Source organism: Onychomys torridus, chromosome 16 (genome assembly GCF_903995425.1).
Source record: "Onychomys torridus chromosome 16, mOncTor1.1, whole genome shotgun sequence".
In the NCBI taxonomy this organism is placed as follows: domain Eukaryota; kingdom Metazoa; phylum Chordata; class Mammalia; order Rodentia; family Cricetidae; genus Onychomys; species Onychomys torridus.
In genome coordinates, this window is record NC_050458.1 from 7987630 (window position 1) to 8005859 (window position 18230).

Genomic DNA, 18230 nt, shown 5'->3' on the forward strand with positions numbered 1-18230 from the left:
TTTCAATTGTCCACATGTATGTAAGATGATCACTAGATACAGAGATTGTCAAATGTGTGAAAGAAAAAGAAATGGAAGCATCAGAAAGAGTCCAGCAGGAGATATGAATTGAAATCCTTTCTGGGTGTGTCTTATTTACAATGATGTAAGGGATAATCTCTATCAGAAGAGATCTAGGAGATACAACCTACCCCATATCTTGTGATATAAAACACAAGAAGGAGGGTGACTAAGGACACAGAATCATGTAAGACAGGTGAAAAGCTAGTAGCCAAAAAAAAAAAAAAAAAAAAAAAAAAGGATTGATTCTGTGAGAAAATTAAATATACCTTAGGACATATTCCTTAATAAACATAAAAAGAATAGAGATTCTAGGAATGGAAATAAGTAAAAATGGAAATTTAACAGGAAATAACAGAGGAATAGACAAAACTAAATATACTGCCAGAAATATTACTCAACCTTTTAGAAAAAAATCAAATTATGATTCTGCCTCATTGTTCATATAAAAGTTAAGTCTAGCTAGAGGGGAAAAATTAAATTTATAAAATGTATACTAAAATTAGCTACATAAGCAATTGATATGTTTTTTTATAATATCAGAATAGGGATTACACCTTAAGTACATAAATACAGTATCTTTAATACATACACAGAAAGACTGTACCTTTAACACAGAGCACCCAGACAGAAGAAAAAAGGTAATGCATATGAGAAAGCATGCCAGACATAAACAGTGTCAATCTAGAAAAATAACATAAAGGAACATCACAGGAAAAATTGAGCAGATAGTGCCTCAAATATATGCCTATTGGAAGCATGGTACTAAAGAGAGTGGACTGTTTACTACCCACTTATCTCTAGTTTTAGCTTTGGCATATCTTTAACTCTTCTTTTTACCTTTCATGTTTCATGTGTTGTAGAAAATTCTATGGAAAAGTAGACAAAAAGCGATGTTAAACCAGGAGCAAAGAAAGGGGTACATTTCCCTCAGTAGTTTTGTCTTTTTGATGTCTGTACATCAATCCCATTCAGAATCTGGGAAGAAAAACAGACAGCTGATCATCTGATAAGACTGCTCCTGGGAAAGAAGCAAGCTCATAGAAACCGAGAAATCAGATGCACAGAGACGTCAGAGAGATCTAAGTGTGCAATCTCCAATTCCTCTGTTTATAGGATAAAAGCTCTGTTAAAATCCACCAGCACTTACCATAGACATTATAGTCTGATCTTTTCGGAAAAGTTATCTCTGGTATGTAGAGAAACTACTACATGCTGAACTTATTACTACTGTGGGAAATTTTGGTGTTGGTGCATTTCAAACTTCAGTAATGTTTTGTATTAAACTTTCACCATGACTGCTAACTGTTTTGGACATGTGTAGTAGAAACTGGTCTGGCATGGATTGTACTTCAGGCAGAAGAGGCTTGGCTATGATGCAGTGACAAATCTTCTTCAGAATCTCTGTGTACCCATGAGAAACACCAGAAAGCTTTCCTAAAGCTATCTCTCAACTAGTGACTCAGGGTCCAAAGATGCTTTTATCTTTCAAGGACCAGACCATTCCCCTCCCTTCCTCCACCTACCAACTCCTCATCAGTGAGGCTCAGTGGTATTCCACTCTAAAGGACCCATCCCTGTAATAAATACTTCTTTCTAAAACTATAAAGAAAGATATGTACAATCAAAGAAAGAGAATGTAAGGGTAGAAGATTATGTGGTATTATTATGAGTTGTATCTAAAAATATTTTTTGATTATGTCTTCTCATGGGGCATTAATGAATGCATGAAGTGGCCAATCCAACCTCAAGGGAGCACATGGTATGGAATTTTCTTATGTGACCAGGAAGAGGAAGTAGTCTGTAAGATGTGTAGTATGTTTCTAGCTACAATACAGCTAACAGAGCTGGTCAACAACAGAGCTATATACTTCCAGTCATGTATCAAATAAAGTCACACCTTCATGCTCCTTAGTGGCAACAACTCAAGCCATCTCCATTCGATATGTGCATGTCAGGATTCAGTGCTTGTCCTTTCCACTGGGTATCTTTGGCTTTTCATGGTCAGGTGTCTTGTAGACCACATTAATATGTTACTTATCTAATCAGGAAATAAGGAAGTTGGTATTAAATATTCTGAATTGAGGAGGGAAAAAATAAGAGCAATGATGTTTAGTGAAGATATTGTCTTATCCCTAGCCTATGTAGAACATAGTTCTTATCCTATGCTGTCTATTCTAAAGCTGTAGTTCTGATGCTTTTAGAAAAGCAACCCTCTTAAAGATAACAATTTCTATGTTAATTTATCTATAACTACATTCTTTCCTATAATCCCCAAGTAACTTAGTAAAATATGTTTAACATTACTTGTTAATACTTAATAAAATAATACAACTGTTCTATCCACATAAAAAATATTTCTTTGTCCATTCATTCCATGAGGTTGTAACCTATGGTCAGAACTGATCAAAACAGAGTTTGGGACGTAGTAATTACTCAAAATCAAGTCATGTTATTATTATAACTAATGTTAAGAATCTGTTATATCCAAGATGGGTGGTGGTGCCTTTAATACCAGCACTTGGGAGATAGATCTCTGTGAGTTCAAGGCCAGCCTGATCTACAGAGTGAGGTCCAAGACAGGCACCAAAACTACACAGAGAAACCCTGTCTTGAAAAAAAAAATTCTGTTATATCCAAGTAGACAGAAAGTGTCTGTTGGGCAAAATCCAAATGAATGTGCAACATCTTAGAGTCAATTTACAAAGAGCCACAGCGTGCTGGAGAGCAGGAGTCATGGCACTAGCAGGATTTGATCTTCTTTGAATCTTCTGACCCATGAAAGCAGCATCCCAATTCTGCTTTTATGTCTCTGTTTCTATCTCTTTCTTCATGTTTGTCTTCAGATTTCCCATTTTCAAAAGCACACCAGTCATATTAAAATACTGCCCAACCTAATTACTTCATTTAATTTAGTTACCTTGGTAAAGATCATCTTTCCCAATAACCTCATGTTCTGAAATATTGAAGATTAGGATTACAACCATGAACTTGTTAGAAGCAAAATTCAATGCACAATCCTATTGCATTAATGACTAATATTTTGTTAATGTAGTTTTCATTCAAGTTACATATTTTCATAATAGAAAATAGTTCTTATTAATACTTTCTGGAATAGGAATATTTGTATCAGAAATCAAATGTGCATTGTTTATTTGGGGAGGCATAATTATGTCTATTGTGTAGTACACTGTACTGCAGTGAGCTGAAGAATTTTTTTTTTCCTTTTATGTCCTTGAGTTCAAGATACCATCTGTTTGGGCTGGATCACATTAACTAATTGGGTATGGAAGAACAAAGAATCAGGTGCACATGACATATCTTTATAAAAGTTGTCTCAAAAAAGGGGATACCCATGCTTTAACTAAGCAAAAACTGTTGTTTCATCCATATCTTCTACTGGGAAATTGTTTCATTTTTTTAAAACTTAGTTGGCTTAAATAAGCATTGAAATAATAAGAGCCAGGAAAAATCACTGAGGCATTCATTTAATTAAAATCAATATCTTCATCATTTTTGGTGTTTATTGATGTTTAGTTCTATTATTCACTTGACTAGGTGAAACCTCCTTATAATTTACAAGGTGGTGAACTGGAAACCTGTTCTGTGGTGCACAGACATTATTTCAGGTCACAGATAATTTCAAACAAACATAGTCAGTTACTTTTATGGAAACTATAAAAATAATATTGGTGAATAAAAGAAAGAAGACTGTTTGGTTTTTCTTTGAACTGCACTGGTTTTGTTTGTTGAGTAGAATGCCATCATCAAGGAAGACAGGGTGGACCTGAAAGCAGTCATCTGAAGAATGAAAGGTCACCACCCCCGGTTCACAGTGCTGTGTGTCTCCCCTCTTGATAATTTACTTGCCCAGGACTGCATTATTAAATATTGTCATCTTACTTCTACCTGTATCTTCTATTTCTATTGATGGCCCTTTCATGACAGAATAGTGAGTTATAGATATTCATAAATAATAATTAATTTAGTAAACAAATGAATAAAAATCATATACTGGGTATACATTGTAGCTCAATTAGCGTTTTCTTGTCCTTTAAGAGGAAAAATCCAAATTAATCATCATTTTTTTCTGAACTCTTATCCATGTTTGCATTTTAGTATATTATTAAAATTTAAAGTCATAATTTCAATTATTAACATTATTCCATAAAGTATTGACCTTCATAGATTTATCTGTTTTAATTTAAGTAAGTCTATTCTGTAACATTTCAGTCAAGGTGGGAAGATAATGTTAGAGTGTAACCAGGTCTGTATTTTGGTTAGTTATCAAGTAACAATCCTAAAAAGACTGGCCAGGTACAGAGTCAATCTACAACATACATCTACTTACAGATCATAAGAGAAGTTGATAATTTAACTGGAATGACACTTTTTGTATGGAAGTCTGGGTTTTGTTATATTTCATTAGTAAGAGGATTTTTGCTTCACCATTAAAATAATATGAAACTCTCCAAATCCCCATAATGTTGTCATTTAGGTAATGTGTGTTTGTAGGGCAGGCTTTGATCAAAAAAGATGTTCAGAGAGAGTGGTTTTCTGATTTAATTTCCTGCCATTCTGGGAAAGCAGGGGCAGGATGTGTGCCAGTGTGTCAGAGAAAAAGTAGACTTAAAAGTTAAGCAAATATAAATAGGTTTAGAATATGTAACCCAAACAAGACATTGCATTGAGCATAGTATTTACTTATGTCTTTAGTCATTCAAATGTTACCATGTCACCAGGTGAGAAGTAAATGAGTTTTGTAGGTGCACACACAGAGGTATATAGTCATGAACTAAGCTTCTTACTAAACCTATATTTTGGAGCCTCCTGTCAGATATAATGAGCATATAACTAGATCATAGAATTCTAAAAGTGGTGCTCCATGGTATATTGACTTCAAGCGGCATTTCCCACAACTGCCAAAAGCATGATCAATGGTCAAGGTGTGTGTGAGTGTGTGTGTGTGTGTGTGTGTGTGTGTGTGTGTGTGTGTGTGTGTGTGTGTGTGTGTGTGTGTGTGTGTGTGTGTCTGTGTCTGTGTTTATTATCTAGACATCTGGGTGGAGAATGGTCAAGAAATCTTGTTTATGACTGTTCGTTTTTCTCTGTATAGAGTTATTCAACATACAGACAAAAAAAGAGAATAAAGGAACTACTTTTCAACATCTGGCAAATTGTGAATATTATCAAGAGTGTTTTATAGATCTGTCAGGCGAGGAAGCACCCACAACCAAATATTTAGATAAAATTGACCCTCCTTAGAAGTTCACAGTTTAAAATATAGTCCTTAAAAATACTATTTAGAGCTACAGATTCACCCATTCTAGAACTCATGGAGCCATAGGACTCCAATATGAACACTGAAAAGGAACCAGTGGAGTTCTCCAGGTAGAGGCATCCAAACTAGAATTTGGGTTTCTGATCACATATCCAGACATTGTCAAATTGCTTAAAGTTTTGTAACTGCTCATTATTGTAGAAGTGGAAGTGATAAAAGGAAAACACCATTGGCTTTCTACACAGCAGCACATGGACGGAGTTAGTGCTTCTCCAGCGACAGTACACACTCAGGAATTGCATGCTCTTCCTTATTCCAAACATGACAAAAATATTCTCTGTACAAATGTAAATTTGTTGTACCAAAGAAAGTACTAACGTTCAGAATCACCCTTTACTTCCAGTGGGGTGCAGTTTCTGTCATCTCAGTTATTGCCATTCAGGTATGGGCTTACAGGAAGGCAGAACAGATACAGGAACTGGGTATCAGCTGTGGTCATGGAGTGCTGATGTGTTTTGCAGTTCTTGTAGCCATTGCTGTAGTGTGTCTCCTCACACAGATGCTAAGTCATCACATGATAAGGAGTGAAGCTGAGGTCCAAGGGAGGAAAACACATATGTTTCTTTCATTTTTATGAGCAGTTGGTTCTCTTTGAAAGCTACTGCAGCTAATACAGAGAAGTTCATTTATGTATTTGTTTATTTATTGCCTCAAGTGTGTGGTATCTGTGATTGTGTATATCTGTGTTCACATGGGTGTGGGCACATGTATATGGGGATATATGGTAGTTACAAATTTATATTGGTATCTTCCTTGATTTCTCTCCACTTTGCATGTTAAATCAGGGTCTCTTTTTAAACCCAGACTTTGTCCGCTAAGCCTGTCTAAATATGTAGCTTGCTCCAGACATCTCTGTCTGTGCTCATTAGTGCTGGGAATAAAGCTCAGCCACTGTGGCCCCCAGCATTTATTTGGGTGCTAGGGATATGCACTCAAATCTTTAAACTTGCTTGCCCAGAAAACCCTTTATCCACTGAGCCATTTTCTCAAGCTCTCATGTAGAGAGGTTGTAACTTGTTTTGTCTATTGAGAGTAAAATTTGACTTAATGCATTATTATGGGTACTAGCTAAAATCAATCAATCAATCAAACAAACAAACATACAAACAAACAGAAAGTGTTAACTCAGATATGTTCTTGTTGCTGTCATTCAATACCCTGACAAAAGCAGATTCAGGGAGAAAGGGCTCAGTTTGGCTCACAGTTCTAGGGTACAGTCCCACTAAGTGGGAAGTCCTGTTGACAAATGTTCAAGGGAGCTCACCACATTGCATCTGCAATCAAGAAGCAGAAATGATGAATGTTTGTGCTCAACTAGCTTCTGCCTTTTTAGCCATCCATTGCCTAGACCCTTGGAATTGTGTTGCCCTTCTTTAGAGTGGATCTTCCTGCCACAATTCATGTGATCAAGATATTCCCTCACAACTAGGCCCAGAGACTAACCTAAACTATTCTGTCATAGGTGTGCCTGGAGGCTTGTCTCCTATGTGATGCCAAATTCTTGACAACTCAACAATCAATACTAACCATCACAAGAGTAAAACTAGCAAGAAAAAGAAGTAAGTATAAATGTTTTACCTAAGGATATTCTAAATTTTATGTTCTTAATGTTGTGTTGCTTTGTTGATCGTGAGGGTAGTTTGGTGAAGATGTGCATGGATGCTCACTATACATATTTTCACATCTCTATGTATAGTTTCTGAAGTCACATCACACCTTGTGACTAAGGCCTGAGGAAAATAAACTTGAAAGGACAGGTTTATTGTGACTCATGATTCAGGCCATGGTTACTCATTTTTAACATTGTAGCAGAAAGCATGTAGCTCATGGTGGAAGGAAGGAGAGATCTAACTGAATTCTGGATGGAGGAAGAGAGATTAGGAGTGGGGAGAAGAAAGAGGAGGAGGAAGAGAAGAAAAATAAACAAGAGGAGGAGGAAAAGAAGAAGGAGAAGAAGGGAGAAAGATAGAATGCAGTATTCTTATGAGCACAGCTCTAAACATCAACTTCTTTCAACTAACTCCCACTTCCTGTCGCTTCCCAATATACATCAGAATGTGAACCCATTACAGGGTTAAGAGGATGATGAAGTCATAGCTCTCATACTCTAATCATTTTCCAGAGCCCAGTAGCAGGCAGCTAAGTCTTGTATAGCCAATCTAAAGGTTTGTTTTCATGGAGTATGGCTTTATTTTAATTATATACAAATGACTTTAGCAGGTACATTAACATCGAGGCCTTCAAAGTCCTCACTAACCTCTGGATCAGACTTGGATGCTGCTATACTTCTTAATATTATGCTATGATTTCAGAGAGCATCAGTGTCTGCAATCCACAGACTAGGTACTCTTTTTCTCCAGGGAAAGAAGAAAAAAAAAAAACTATTGATAGAAAAGTAATAAACCTTAAAGACAAAATGACTGGAAAAAGCTGTTCAAATTATTTGTGTATACCTTACTGGGAAATTCACAGACTGTAGGAAGAAGACAAAGCACGTGTTAACAGATCAGAGTGTATAAAGTCTTTCAAAAGCCGGGGTTTTGAAGATAAACAAACAACACCTTGTTTGGAAGGTTTGTGTGTAGAAGTTAAGATTTCTTTTGGATGTACATATCAGAAATCCGAATATAGTGTCTTGATGAGCAAAACAGGTATGACATCCCCTACCCCCACATACTGAGTAGCAATTCTAGAATAAATTCAAGGCCGAAGTGTGGATAACTAATGTATTTTAAGAGTTTCTCTTTTCAACTACCTTCCAAAGTATGTGGATTTTGTTTTTGTGGCTGCCAGATGACTTCAAAAACTATCTGAGAACAGCAGGGACAGAAAGCCTGTGAAGTCTCAGCCCCCCACAAAGAACAATATGCAACTAAGGAATGCTGAGAGTGGGAAATAGAATTTTCCCCAGGAAAGAACACACAGACGGATTATCTAATACCAAATGATCAACACTGAAAACAGGCATATGAGTAATATTATAAAGACTTAGCAGGTTGTATAAATATTTAGAAATACATATTTGTATAATATATAATATATAGGATACATTATTGTGTATAATTAATTTGTATATAAATAATATGCATATAATGTTAATAATATATGATATTAATAATATAATACATAAATATGCATTATATGGATATATGATACATATAATATTAGTAATAGTATAATATAAACTATACATTAATATATCACATGTGTGCTTAATATACATGTATATGATATACATCATATATATGCAATTGTTTTTATGTAACAACAATTAATGAAAAAGAAGCCATGAATTTGAAAGTGATCAAGGAGGAGTATATGGGAGGTTTTATTTCATAAAATAATAAAATCATCATATTAGAATGATGATATAATGATAAGATAGTTTAGCAATCTTTATATTGTTTCAAGAAATAGTGAATAGATAAGAGTCACTAAGTGTAATTATAATTTACTTCCAAGCACCCTGTTCCATTGCAGGTACAAGTCATGGTGACAAGGGCAACATGGAAGATGCTTCCTGGATTCTGACCATGAGCATCTTAGGTTTCCATGAAACTTCATCCAGTAATTCTGCTTTCATTGCTTTGTTCTGAAACACAACTTAAGACCAAACCAAGATAGAAGATCTAGTACTATTTTGAACTGAGTCACATCTTTAGTAAGATTAGTGTTCTGTAGCTGAAAAGGGAAATGGAGAAAAGATTTGAAGTAATTAGTTAATGGCTAATGATACTTCCTACTAATTGAGTAATGAATAAACTCAGTACTCAGTAACTGTTGTCTAAAACGTCATTACTTAAGTAAACTGAGACACACGAGCCCTGCATGACATGGAATATTAATAACCTAGGAAGCGCTCAAGGCAACAAACAGGAGATGTGCTTCTAGACACGGTGATGGTGCTGTACTGCACGTGTGTCACTTGTAACAAAGTACACACTTTAAAAATGATGAGTCCGAGCAGGATAGAAATGACAGATTCAACAGGGCAAAAGTGCTGCTCTCTCTCCAAATTGCCCGTCCCTCATACTTAGCCCATGTGATTCAAAAATAAAATATGAAACGCTCGACTTCGAGTCACAAAAACCCAGCAGAAACTGTCTTAAGCAATTATAAATCTTATTAGGAAGGAAATCCAACAGCTTAGCATATACGAAGTCTACTGTAATCAGGCTCTCGTTTTTTCCACATCTAATTTTCTTTGTTTCATATTTCTCTATGGTTGAGGAATACAGGTAACTCAAGGAACTTAGAATCCACTACAGGATAAAATCAGGATAAAACCTCCAGGATAATAATGGAAAGAAAATTTCCATGGCAGAGAACTATCAATTTATAGTGGAGCAGGATGATGGATCCAAGAACACCTTTGCGAGGCAAAAGAGGCCAATACAGGTTATTGTTAGCTCATTTCTCTGAATGTGCTGGCATATTTGAATGTATTTATTAACCAGGGAAGTAAAATAATAGTAGTGTACAGAATACCAGGAAAAAAAAATGACCAAAAATGATTAGAATTTCCAAGGGAGGGGTAACAGAATTAAACCACATTAGAATTTTCTATGGGTCCATTGTTTAATAGCATATGAAATATTCAGTCCTCCCTAAATTTTTTTTTTCCCAATGAATTATTTTAATACAATTTGGCAAGTAGATATCAGGAGAGGTGACTTGCTTCTATCTATAAATATAGCATGCATTCTAAAAATATGTTTAAATTGTTGCTTTTCACTCAGTAATTTATGGAAAAAGTTTTATAGGCTAGAAAATAAAATCCACCACACAAGTATAAACATTACTCTGGTGAACTATAACAACATACATAAAATTTATGGGCAAGGTAATCTGTTAGATGCTTATTCACATGTGGAAGAGCAAAGTAAAAAGTAAAGCCAAACATCTGGGACCAGAATCTATATAGTCAAGAGGGTTATGCATTTGCATGTCAATTATCATCATGCCCTGAGGAACTCTAGCTTTGAAAAACAAACATTTCCCCCAATAGTTGCCTTGGTGTGAATGTCCAAAATCAGTGATAGACAGCAGTTGATGTTGAAATTTAATTTATGTCGAAAACTTACTCATTTACTGTTCATAAGGCTTGTTTGCCCCTCCTCACACGCTGTGGCAAAAATATTATCCTAGATATTTTTATAATTTTTCTAAAAGTAGAAACTTTGAAGTAGTTTGCTAGTCCTAAATTTGAATAATTAATTAAGCATATCAAAGTCTCAGATGGTAAAATTTTGTCTTAGTTTAGTTTTTGAGGTTGAATATTACAGGAATCAACTTGTATGAAAATAAGCTAAAAATAATAAAAGGAGAAAGACTGGGAAAACTGCATCCTAAGGAGACATTGACATCTCAGTGCCTTCCATGTCAGCAGTACTGTTGCGGTCAAGGAAGCCTGGAGCAGGAGATGGAATATTGACCTATGGATATTCTCAGCTGCTGTAGAGACGTTCGCTTTGCTTATGTTTCTCTCTACTGTGGCTGCAGTAGTTAGCTTTTTTGTAACAGTGTCAGAATAACCCAAAGGAACAACATAGATGGGGGAGGATTTACTCTGGCTTCCAGTTCAGAAGATACATCACTGTAAGCAGTGTGGCAGCTGGAGCTCGAAGCTAGAGATCTCAGGCAGCAATGACCATAAGTCCAGCCCAACTCTAGTTACCTACTTCCTCTAGCTATGTCCTGTAATAGATAGCCATCCCAGCATTGGCCTGGAAGTTCCAACCCCCACTGAGGCTTCGGTAATGGTCACACCCACAAGGCAGGGCGGAGGAGGAAGCGGAAGACGAAGGATCAGGATCGGGAAGAGGTCTCGCGGTTGGTTCGGACCCTGGACGCTGGAGGTAGACCGAGCAGAGTTCTCCAGAGAACACCGCTGGACTAGGCTATACCTTTGCCAGACCCTGCAGCCTACCCCTTCATTTGTTGTAAGTTACCCCACAAAATAAACCTCCCTTTTAACTACGTGGAGTGGCCTTAATAATTTCACCAATAATGTCCCACCTCCTAAGTGTTCCACAATCCCAAACAACACCTACCAGCTAGGACCAACCTGGGACCAAGCACAGTAGCCTCAGGTTCATCTCACAAACAAACCACAACAGCTCCCTAACCCCATCACTTCTTTCATGTGGCAATAGAATACCAGAATTCTAGAAGTTTTACTTCTTCATTCAACAGACCAGCTCATGGAAGGATTGGAACACTTTACACAAACTCTGGATTACTAAAGAAACTTTTGACTCATCAGATTTGAGACATACATTCTTTTGGGGCCATGTACACTCCATAAGAAAACGAAGCTATCTTAGATACACATAGCTGCCATTTCCTGCACCTAGTATTCTGTCTATGAGGCTTAGGAATCAGACCCCAAATGAGACAGGATCAGCCTGATCTTACTGTTTATTTCCATAATTTTGCTAGGATATTCTATATGTCAAGCACTGGGGAACCCCTAAAATCAAAAAGCTGGCTAAACAAGTGAGTTGAAATAGGATGGCCTTGGTAAACACAGGGTTTACAGAGAACAGTTTCCAGTATGTTGCAATGAAATAGATTTTGTGGTAGGCTGACATCTATGTCAGTGCCCAAGAGGCATCTCACTAATACTTGTGAGGCTAACGATATCTTCCTGTGAAAGCCATCTACACTAATAAAATGACAGCACTACATAGCAGTAAGCCTGATGAATCAGATCCCAGTGAAATACATGTGACCAAGACTCAGACACTCATGTACACATAGATAATATTGAAGGGTCGAAAACAAGTCATGAAATGTTGATGTGTGTTTTGATTTGATTTCTGTAACAATGTAAGACTGAAAAATGATGTGTTGATGTTGACATCTTTCCATGAATATGACCACTAGCAATTTCTAATTTGCAATTTCCCAGTGCAGAAACTGTAAGAGGAGAGCTACTCCTGTTTCTCAGGAATTTTTAGGAAAATCTTTCAGGACCTACAGTCATAGGAACAATATGCAATTTTCAGACAGTCGCATTAGACAGACACATGAAGTATTTTGATTGGTTAGGGATTCAGAAAGGCTGTACTTGCAACCCATGCCTAAATAATAATAAGGAGAAGAGGAATCAAGAGGAGGAGGAGGGAAGAGAAGGAGAATGAGGAGGGAGAGAAGGTGGGAGAGAAAGAGGAAGGAGAGGAGAGATGTTTCTTAAAAGATACCATGGTATTATTAGCAAAACAGTTAGGCAAACCTAAGAGAAGTCTCTAGAGTGGGGAGGGGACTCCTTCAGTGTTAACTGTACACTTTATGTTTTTCATTATACAGTCTTAAGAACAAAGCTCTTCCTGTTTTGAATAGAGTCACCCCAGGATTCTGTCCTGTCAGAAAAGGGACTTGAACTAAAGGATGGATTCAAAGAGTAAACTCTTAAACCATACTTATCTTTGTTTCCTGGATTACATAAGCATTTGAAAATAAAGAAAACATTATTTTTTGTTTTTTGTTTGTTTGTTTGAGACAGGGTTTCTCTGTGTAGCTCTGGAGTCCTTCCTGAACTCACTCTGTAGCCCAGGCTGGCCTCGAACTCACAGAGATATGACTGCCTCTACCTTCTGAGTGCTGGGATTAAAGGTGTGCGCTACCACCTCCTGGCTTGAGAACCTGATTTGTTTCAACCATAAAACAGAGATAGTTTTCATATACCTTTGATAATTTGATAAATTAAGGAGACACTTAGATAAGTATTTGTGCATACAAACTCCTTCTAGAGATGGAGAGGCTCATGAAGTTCAGTGAGTGAATGTTTTCAGAGCCCTCTTTGCAAGAAAGCTGTAGTCATTTTCATAGGTAAATGTATTGACCTATATTTATAAACTGTTGAAATTAATTGTTTTTCAAAAAACCCTCAAGAACAAGAAACACTACTTTCATGCAGTGTTCTTGTTCAATTCATTATCATAACTTCAAATCAAAGGCAGATAAACTGTGTTCAGGTTCTTGTTATGATACACGGGCAAACATTCAGTCTCTCTGAAGCTTTTGACTATTACTTACATTCATAATAAAGAAAGCAGCTTACTGTCTAATAAGATTGGCCTGGGAGGTTGCTTGATCAATCTGTTGATCCCCTGGAGAAACAAAAAAGCACATTTAAAAAACAGATCCCAGGCTGGGCGGTTTTAATCCTAGCGCTTGGGAGGCGGAGGCAGGTGGATCTTTGTGAGTTCGAGGCCAGCCTGGGCTACAGAGTGAGATCCAGGAAAGGCACCAAAGCTACACAGAGAAACCCTATCTCAAAAAACAAAACAAAACAAAAAATTAAGAAAAAAAAAAAGAAAGAGATCCCAGAACAAGACAGACATGAATACTTCCCACTTATTCTAAGAGTTGCATTTCTGTACTGTGCCAAAAAATTTAGAATTCCTTCTACTTTGCCTTCCCTAAATATTATATAACCAAAAATTAAATATATTTATGACTACAATAAATACTCAGAGTTTCTCTACCTCTTCTGCAAACAGGATTGTAAGTACATATATATTTTAAATATATACATTACATATATTTTAAAATTTTTTATTTTTATTAAAAATATATATTTAAAAATGTCAAAATACCACATTTGTAGGTTTTCCTGATGAAACACGAAATAACAAGTTAAATTTGAATTTCAGATGAGTTGCAAGTATCATTTAGGCTAAGTATGTACCAAACAGTGTATGGAGCATACTTATTCCAAATAATTTACTTTCTGTCATTTGATACTCCTGTTTAACAGGGCACTTTGTATATTAATTTTACAACTACAACCACCTTGTACATGATATCATCTCATTCATCTGTAAGTAAACATTTCATTTGTTTTCATAGCACAGTAGTTTTGGAACTGGCATTTTATTTGCTATTGGACATATGATTTCTAGCTAAGAGCAACTATTTGAGAATATATACAAACCTGTTCTATTGAAATTGCCATCAGATCCTTCCTACTTGTGCTTTCTGGATCAGTTTCTGCTAACATGCCTTTCTTCTTCTGAGACTTGAGGAAAAAGAGTAGGAAGAGGGAGGGGTTCCTTTCAGATTGATTGCAGATCAACCCTTTTAACATTTGAGAAGCTGGTACTCAGAGTTGCCTGTTCTCTGCTTTTAAATTAACTATCATTTTATATGGGATTTAAAAGGATTTCTTATGAGAAGCAGAAACTTTTCTAAACAAACCGATATGTAGGTATTAAGTCTGTGAGTCTCAAAAAAATGAATAATTCATTTTTAAGTAAATGAGAAATTATTTTGTGCGGTTACTTACACATTTGCACATGTATAGTTAATAGTCATCGGCGACACGGGGTATTAGTTGTGAATTGTGGTTTTCAGTATCACAGACACATTTGTTACTGTGGTTTTGCAATACCGTTTCCTGATGCTCCGCTCAACTGTGGTTTTCATAATCATTGTTTGGTAACCATGTAGCTATGGCTTGAAGCTGCTAGATCCATTTGGACAGAAAAAATTGCTTATAGGTTTTGCTGTCTTTTTAGTTTATAACCACGGTGGTGAGTTAAACTAGAGAATATAAAATTGAACCTTAAATATAACTCTTAGTCTCATTTAAATACAATGAGAAAATAGTTGTATGAATATTCAGTTTATTTCATTCATATGGACTAGAATTAATATACATACATTTATATATTTATGCATTTAGATTAACCAATATACTATTTATAATAACATACTCCAGTTATTTTATCAATCTTGCCTTAAATTTCCTGACTTTTGTTTCTCTCAGTTTTTAAACTGAATGTTTAGCTCAGATTTATTTGTTTCTCTTTTGCTTTGCATATTTAACTATTTCAGATGCCAAAAGAAACACTAACTACTATGTTATTTTAATTCCAGTGGACATTCCTTTTGGGTGACTTAAGTCAGCCAATTCTGTCAAAGATCTATGAAAACTGTAATGTGCAATAAATCCAAATTCTAATGTTCTCAGCATGCCAACTTAACTGTAATGAATTGAGAGTGGAGGAGGCAAAAAGCTGAAGTCTGTTTGCTTATTCACACCACAATGTCAGTACAAATAACCTTGCTTTTCAGGGTGCTTAAGATCTTAATTTGTTGCATCTTTGGAGCATGGACTTGGTCATTTAGTGCATTTCCCATTGCAAAGGACCATGGACTGGACTGTTATAGCCTCATATGGTCATAGAGCTAATGGTTGTGTAATAAAAGTCACAATTGGTCTCCAGCCTTGTGTTAAGATTTGCTCAGCCATACCTTTTATGAGGTAAAGCTTTACACCTCTCAGAAGATGTCCTGATGGAGTAAAAATGACACCGAGTAGAGTGTGCTTCTTGCACAAGGAGCACCCTGCATTATGCTCCATCAGTCCAGGCTCTGTGCTGACCCCAGACCCTTTTAGAGTATCATTTGATAGTGCTCATGTGTATGCTAGCCAACCAAACAAAAGGGACACAATTTCAGGTCAGAGTGGATACTTTCATAGCCTCCTGGGGGAAACATTGGCAGTATCCAGGGAATGCATGTTAACTACACAGGAGTTTATTAGTAAATATTAATTCCATAAAGTAGTGGGGCACACCTGAAAGATTTGCATTTAGTACTCAGTGTATAGGAAACTGTGTGAGACTAAGCTAACTTCACTCACCTTAACTTGACTAAAATAATGCTATGCAATCATTTCAAAATATGTTCTCTTGTGCCTTGCCATTTCCCAAACCGCAAACAAACAATGAACGAATATGAAAGAAACAGAACCCAATAAACCAAAGAACCAGGAAATAGTTGTTGGATCTTACCTGATTGAACAAATATGACAATATCAAATCTTTTATTAGCTCCACGGTGCTTCCCTGTGGCGGAACTAAGAGAATGGAAGGTCACAGGGGCAGCGTGGAACTGTAGAACTTCCACAGACTTCACACAAAGTTAGTATTTCGTATTAGAGATTATAGTTTCTTTCCTATCTAGAGCGAATCATCCAGCTAACCATCGTCCTTTTGGATGTGAGAAAAATATCTGCCTGACTCCTGATTCCGGGATTTTACTCTTTCAAATGGAAACTCTCAATCAAGCAAAGATGCAGAAAAGCGCTGTGAGCCCAGCTCAGCACCCCATCCTGTGGGCCTAGTGGGGGATGGTCCGCGCCGGCAGCAGTCTCCCGGGAACTCTGACAGCAATGACATGGTCTCCTGAGAGCCTGGGCAGATGAGAGGACTTAACGGGCCCCAAGACACACAGTTGGCATTTGTGATCAGCTGGCTTTCGCCGGGGACTTTGCCAGTGGCCTAACCTTCCTGCCAAGAAACTGGAAGGGCGGAGGGCGGGGGCTCCACGAGGGGAGCGGTAACTGGAAGCACAAAGTTTATGGAAGGAGACTGAGATTTCTTTGTGCCCTGCTAGATGGGCGAGGCATTAGGGAGGAGTGTTAGGTGGTCCGTTGGAAGAGGCTGTTGGAAGAAGTTGCTGGAAGGGGAGCGGGGGAAGGGTGGCCTGGCAGCTGCCCAGCATTGACGCGGTGACAACTGCAGAAGGTGCCCCCCTCCTCCAAACCTCACGTCTCCCTCACCCCCGTCAACCCCTTCAACTCCCACCCACGCCGCGATCCCCTTGCACTCCACGCGACCGAGGCCCGGCCGTGAGTTTGCATCCGGACTGGCTTTGGATGCAGCCAATCCTCCTTTCGCTGATGGCATAGTCTCCCCTCCCCACAGCCCGGGCGCGCCCCTCCTTCGCGCGCCTCGCCACCTCCCGCAGCAGTGCGAGAGCGGCGCGGCCCGGAGCGGCGGCGGCGGCGGCGGCGGCGCCCGAGTCTCTGCCCGGCAGCCGGGGACACGGGGAGCAAGCGCGCACCTCCTCCCGCACCCTCCGCCCCTCGCAACCCCGGTCCCTCTGAGCGCTTTCCTTCCCCTCCCTCCTTCTCTTCCTTCTCTTACCCCCCCTCCCTTCTTCCCCTTTTCTCTCTGCCTGGCCGATCGCTCCTGAATTCCCATCCTCCCCCCCCCACCAGCCCCATCGCTCTCCCCGTCGCCCCCTCCCCTCTTCCCTGTCACACTCTCTCGGCCCCCCTCGCTCGGCTTCTCATTTGCTTGCTCATCTCCAAACGTGGATCCGCTGCTCCCGGAGGAGCCCAGCGCCGGGATCCCGAGCGCACCGAGCACCTGGAGTCCGGCCGGCGGCGGCCCGAGCCTGGCCAGCGGCGGCGGCGGCTGAGACAGAGGCGGCGACAGCCCAGGGAACGGTAGCAGGGACCGCAGACACCGCGGGAGCCCCAGCGGCAGCGGCCGCGGCCGAGATGTCCCGGCGAAAGCAGAGCAAACCCCGGCAGATCAAACGTAAGTTTGCGCGCGGGACTGGGAGTTGGTGGGATCGGTTCCTGGGAGAGGGGCGCACGCGGCGGGAAAGGTGGGGGACGCTCGGGGCGATCGGCTTCTAGTCTTCGGGATTTGTCAAACTTTGCGAGCCAAGAGGGACAACCAGTCGGCCTGAGACAGAAACACGGCCAGCTGGAGCGCAGGGCAGACGCAGCCCAGTCTGCTCCTCCAGCCTTCGCGCTCCTTGGTTTCTTGCTAATTTCAACTCCCGTTAGCTGCAAATGCCGCCGCTTTTTATCATGGAGCCTTAACAGGACAATCCCCTCCCGCAGACGCTTAGAATGATTGTTGTCATTGTTGTCGCCACCAACGGCCTGCCACTCTAGGGAGCAGCTCCTGGTAACCCGGGATGAAGTTCTCAGAGCAGCTGGTGGAGGCCACCAGGCTAGGGAGGTAACTTCCCCAGGGCCGTGGAAAAGATCAGTGCCTGGGGACCCGATCCTGGGCGG

General features: G+C 39.0%; 1 protein-coding gene across 1 annotated transcript in view; it reads left to right on the forward strand.

Moving 5' to 3' along the window:
* The first annotated feature begins 17370 nt into the window (after window positions 1-17370).
* LOC118597076 (zinc finger protein ZFPM2-like) overlaps window positions 17371-18230 on the forward strand; it is a 133355-nt gene continuing 132495 nt past the window's right edge. The window contains exon 1 of the mRNA XM_036208329.1: window positions 17371-17742. Coding sequence (XP_036064222.1) covers window positions 17703-17742 — 40 coding nt within the window. The 5' untranslated portion in view covers window positions 17371-17702. The remainder of the gene's footprint in view (window positions 17743-18230) is intronic.